Genomic DNA, 6,000 nt, shown 5'->3' with positions numbered 1-6,000 from the left:
GGTCGGCTGAAGAGAGAAGCGAAGGCAGAGAAGTCAAAGGCAGTGTAGAGAGACATCTTACAGATTACTAAGATTACTCTTAGTCTTTCATTTACTTCCACTGCGGTTTGAAAAGGGCTCACACACAAGAGGCAGTTCAACATCTGAAGATCGACAGTAAAAATGCAGTGTCTACCCGCTGTATGGCTGGTGCCACGACACTCTCAGGAATTTCAGAGCAAAGAAGCCAAATTTGTTTTTATTCTGGTAGATGATAAAAAAGTACCATTTCAGGGGATGGTGCAAATTAAGGAAATTACTGTACAATCCTGTCCCTGACTTAGGGCTTATACAGTCACTGTGGGTAAGAGGAGCAGATCAGATGAACGGGGCTCCGAAGCACTTGAGGCACCACTGCACACCGTTGCTAGGTGGTCTGTCAATGGGGGATAGGACTTTAAGCTGTTCTGTGCTGAGCTCATTGTATGCAAGACGGTATTCACGATTAAAGGCTTCTGTGAGGGAAAAACAAAGTTTAAAAAGATAGTTAAGAAGTGAATCTCATATAATTCAAGGATATGACTTCTATAGGAAATTATATTTGCCAGAAGATTTGAAAAACTTTTTTTTTATTTTTTATTTTTTTATAGCTTTTTGACAATTAAGCACAATTTTCCTTAATATTCTCATTACTCTAATGCAGAAATCAATCTTATTTTCAATAATGGAAATCATCCTGATTTTTAAAAAGCAAAAATTTAATTTAGTCCAGTAACTAATAATGATGAGATATAAATAATGTACTTTATAAAAAATATTATATTTATTAATTTCTCTTTTTTTTTTCACATTACATTAATGAGAAGGAGATTTATTTGCAATGTCTTAAAAACACATTCCGTTTCAATGCAAAATATTGCATCTCAATGCATCTTAATGGTCCTAAAAATATATGTCATGTTCTTTATGTAAATACAACTTTTATCTTTCTTTTGACATGGAGATGTAGAGATTCACCCTATAAACACTATAATTTGATGACTGTAATGAAATCACTTTCATGTGAAATTAAAGAACAGCATTTACTTACCAATATCAATGTTCTCCTTTCCTAAGGCAACAAGTGACAGAAACAAAATTTCCCTATAGATACTCCTGGACATGAAGAGAAGAGTTCATTAGAACACAAGATACTCATACACCTATATATGACAAAATGATTGCAAATGAGTTAGACCTTGGTGATCACAAACAACAGGGTTCTTATTAAGCTGCATATTCAGCTGTGAAAACTCTTGGGATAGTTTTAGCATGTTATTGGATATGACAATGTTAATGTATTTGGTCTTGGTGGACTAGATCAACTATGCAAACTACTGCTGTTTTTGCGGTTGCAGAAGAGTGATAATCATAGAAATGCGTAAGACTCCCACTCTTTGACTACTGTTACAACAAACTGATGGCAATGTTTGAAATGTGCTTACTTTTTACTGTACATTGCTAGCCTGTTAAGATTATGTATTCTTCATTGCATCAAATCATACAGGGAATACAACACTGAACTTTATATGCAAATTTGAAATAATTAAGAAATATAACTATCCTCAGACTTCAATGAAAAACTTAAAATGTCTAATTTACATGGTAAAATTATACGAACGTACCATCTTTTAGTTAAATTGTAGCCACATTTTACTTTTTGATCCTTTGTTGTAGTCCTAGTTACATAATGGAAACAAATTAATACAACGCACAATTTAACTAAACAAAGTGCCCCAGAATTAATAAAAAGTGCTCAATGACAGACACAATATATATATTTTTGGCATGTCCTGTGCAGTTCTCAGTATAAGGCAGGGTTCTAACACACATAGGGTGCTTCTCAAAAGGAAGGCTGCATCCTAGTGAGGCTGCGTCTTTCCTAGTCCAGTCATTCGGAGGTTTGTAGGCTAGAGTTTTCCTCAGAATTAAACACTAGAACAAGACACCCACGTTGTCATGGAACGAAAATACTATTACAAGTATATTTTGAAAAATAATTTGTATTAAAAAGCTTTATATTAACTGCCTTTCAATTAATGCAGTACAGGTAATAACAAATATTTTATGTGGGTCACAATACTGACGTAAATTACACTAATGCATGTATTAGAAAACTAGGCTACCACTCTTAATGCTCCTATGCAAAGTAATAACCTTTATATATATATATATTTTTTATGGGAAGGGTAATAAATGAAATTATATAAATAACAATGCACACCTGTTTTAATGTGTAATAACCTAAAATACGTGCTAGTACTGTAAACAGTACTATGTAAGCACAGGTTCACATTCTTGACATTTACTATATTATTTGAATTCATTCTAAACATCAAAAGCATACATATAAGTACTAAATTTGCGAATTTTGTATTATTTCTTTTTTTACATTGTTTTACTTGCAACCAAAAAATCTAGCCCATTGGCAGATACATTTAATAAGGAAGTCACATAAATTGCCCTTATAAAGGTAAAACGCCTCTGGAAATCAACTCAATGCAGGACCAGCTCACAGCAAACACTGAATAAGACTATTGAAATGTTAAACAAGTAAACTCCGGCTGCAGAAGCAACAGAGGTCAGTCAGCCTTGTGCCATGTAGTAAACAATGTGATTGCTAGCAGATTGTCTGTAAATGACCTATCTAACAGTTTCATTTCAAATTTAGTCATTTATACAAAATATAGCATGCATGTCCAACCTCTGGCGTTTAACTTCTGGGTGTTTCTTGATCTCCCTAAGGAGCATGTTGATGGGGCCGTACACATCGTTCGTCTGAATGCTGCGAACAATGCTGTTCAGTAGAGTTCGAGTCTCCTGGTGGTCAGTGGGGCTTAGAGTTCCCTTTCTTTGCACTGCACAACAAAGACACTCACATTCAGTGCCATACATGAAGTAGCTTAATGACAATCCATTCATGAGGTTTCAACATAACAAAACAATATTTATTACATTTATTTAGATGTGCACATTAATGTAGTTGATCCTAAAAAAAAAAACATGTCAATGAACATTAATGTGTTAATGCTAATACTGAACAAATAAATCTTCTCAAAGCACCCCTGCTGTACTCACAGAAGGTCCTCCAGAGCTGATAGAGGGGCTCGGTGGGATCTTGATGTAAGTTGACATTGTCCCACAGCAGCTGCACATACACCTGCTTACTGTCCTGAGACAGAGATGTCTGCGGCAGCTACAGGAGGAAAACAGAGAGGGTAGCTTTATCATGTAGTTCATGTAGTTAATCAAACAAGCAATTATGGGTTGAAATACACAAAATGACTCAACAAATGAGATATATTTTCATGAAGAGACATGATGGCTTACTCTGGGTCCGTGTAACGCTTCACAATTCAGTTTTTACCCCATACAGTGCAAATATAAACATAAAAAAATGAAACTAAGCGTTCATTTTACTTTTTTTCAGTTACTTCATCAATGGATAATTGTCATTTTGTGTCCTTTTTAAAATTTCCTTTTGCTAAATTGTGACTTAAGAAATTATTATTTGAATAAACGAAATCTAACCGATTTGATATTTTTTCCCTTGTCTTGCAATTTGCGCAGTAGGCTGTTCCATTAGCACGGGGTGGCATTTTGTGTAGACCAACTGTTTAGACTAACTGCGTGGACGATGAGAAGTAGTTTAAAAGGCTAACACAGAGGATGACCTTTTTCACACAAAGTGCCATAATTTTTATTGTTAATAACTGTGCTAAATTTATGGCAGACTCGGGATGGCCATCGGAAGGAGTGGGCGAAATGAAAAAACAAAACAAAAGTGGCCTGGCTACTAATTTTGCCCACTGCCCCGCTCACTTGTATCTAACGTATTTGTTATTACTTTATATTGTTGCATGCATGATACACCCAAATGATTTTGGAATTCGCCATATAATAATAAATCTAAACAAACTGGTATGTTGACGATCACACATCTCCTGATCTTTCTTCGCAGCCCTTTCGCAGGAACAAAATCCCATTACACCGGCTGCGGACTATAAGCCTATTAGCAATGGAGGGACCCTATGGACAAGACCCCTTTGATGGCTACCCTGATCGCCAACTGCAGAGGGAAAATTTGTGGTCGACAACATACCAGTTTAACCATATTTTTTATGCTACTCTTGTGGGTAACAGTGGTGTGTTTTGGGATGCTCACAACTTGTGTGCATTTTCTCGGTGAGTCGGAGTGAACTGCCGTGCTAATAGAGCCTCATGAATACCAATGGTCAAGGTCAGGATTTTGTGTTTTTTTTTTTTAACAAACCCTATCGTATACCCCCAGAAAACATGAGATATATGAAACGTGTAACATCTGACCATGCTGTGATACTTTTGCATCTTTTTTAAAGCTTGATGCTTGCCACTATTCACTGCCATGTCTTAAATGTCTCATTTTTGGTCAGAAAAAGAAAGAACAGCATACTGCATTAGAACAACACCAGGGTGAGTAAATTATGACTTAATTTTTATTTTAGGGTGAACTATCCCTTTAAATTTAGCACAGTCATTAACTGTTCATTACACTAGAAGTCGTTCGCCAGTCATATGCTGCAAGACTAGTCAGGAGTAAAGGATTCATGATTTGTTTCAGTTTATTATCGAATGGCAAATTCCAAAATAATTTGGTGCATCAGGCATGCAACAATATAAAGTAATAATGAATGTATGTATGAATGTAAATAAATAGATATAAACAAGCAGGGCCACAGTATTTATTTTTGTATTTGCACTGTATGGTCTGAAAACTGAATTGTGAAGCATTCCACAGACCATTCTGAAGCAGTCAGTAAGAGAACGGCAATGTGAATAAAGGTCAAGTACCTGTACTCCATTGTTGCAGTGTTCAGAGGTGAGGATGAGTCCAGGCAGAATGCTGGGCAGGTCTAAACGCCGGAAATACCACACCAGGTTCCAGAAGATAATGGGGTGCTGACTGAGGAACTTATGGGTATAGATTACCTGAGAGATAATGGAAATGGACGAATCAAAGACAAAACATACATAAAGCCAAGCACATTAAAAGACAACAGGCTGTTATTTGAACACTTGCTTTCTTGCTTTCTGTCTTGTTGGTACACACAACACAACTAGAGACTTACTCTGTTCAACAGTGTAAGTTTGCTATGATCTGGGGCTTTTTGACACAGACTTAAAATGGGAAAAGGAAACATTTTAAGAATGTAACATCCATGGGGGACATGTTTAGTGAACCATCAAAAGGTTGTTGTAAAGTCATGCTTGAATACCTGATCCCCCTCATTCTCTAACAGCGACTCCAACTCTTTGCGCAGGACCAGTGGACTGAGATACGGCACAGACACCGGTTTTGGGTTGGGCCACTTTTGACCCAAAGTGTCCTTGAACAACAAAATACAGATTTAATCAAACAACTGTAAGCAATAAATATGATTCTTGAAAAACTAACACTATTAAAACTGGAAGATGCTCACTCACCGCCACCTCTTGTAGGCTGTTGGGCAGGCTTGTGGTGGATATGCCATGATTGGGTTTTTGAATCAAGTCCAGACTCTGCAGTGGGCCTCCCACACTGTTGCTCCGGGTTAAAGTGTTGCGTTTCTCAGCTTGTCTCTCTATGAGACCCAGGGGGTCTGAATGTACTGGCTCTGGTACAAAGCTACAGTGCAAAGTCATAAATCATAATGTGATCAGAAATTTATAAAAATATAAAAAATATAAAAAACATCATCAGTTAGCCAATAACATTACCATTTGACCTACTCATTGGAAAATAAATTCTAAATAACAACAAAATATTTAAGTTGTGGATAAACAACACATTAATATCTCCAATATATCTTTATGTTAACTAATGAACCAACTAATGTTAACAAATTGAGCCTTATTGTAAAGTGAACCAAACCAAACAATAATAATGAATCATAACATTTTCAATCAATATCTAAGGCATGTTGTAGTCCAGACTCCAGATCAAAATATAAAAATGTTTAAGTT

General features: G+C 36.1%; 1 protein-coding gene across 2 annotated transcripts in view; it reads right to left on the bottom strand.

The window, feature by feature from the left end:
• Positions 1–220: 220 nt before the first annotated feature.
• Positions 221–6,000, bottom strand: part of dennd4c (DENN/MADD domain containing 4C) — a 107,850-nt gene continuing 102,070 nt past the window's right edge. For both annotated transcript variants that reach the window (XM_084109881.1, XM_084109882.1), the window contains exons 28-34: positions 5,482–5,662; positions 5,274–5,384; positions 4,849–4,986; positions 3,097–3,214; positions 2,723–2,876; positions 1,070–1,134; positions 221–494 (exon numbers count right to left, since the gene is read on the bottom strand). In XM_084109881.1, coding sequence (XP_083966007.1) covers positions 358–494; positions 1,070–1,134; positions 2,723–2,876; positions 3,097–3,214; positions 4,849–4,986; positions 5,274–5,384; positions 5,482–5,662 — 904 coding nt within the window. In that variant the 3' untranslated portion in view covers positions 221–357. The remainder of the gene's footprint in view (positions 495–1,069; positions 1,135–2,722; positions 2,877–3,096; positions 3,215–4,848; positions 4,987–5,273; positions 5,385–5,481; positions 5,663–6,000) is intronic.

This window comes from Abramis brama, assembly GCF_963993115.1.
Source record: "Abramis brama genome assembly, chromosome: 3".
NCBI lineage: Eukaryota > Metazoa > Chordata > Actinopteri > Cypriniformes > Leuciscidae > Abramis > Abramis brama.
This window is presented reverse-complemented; position numbering and strand designations above follow the sequence as displayed.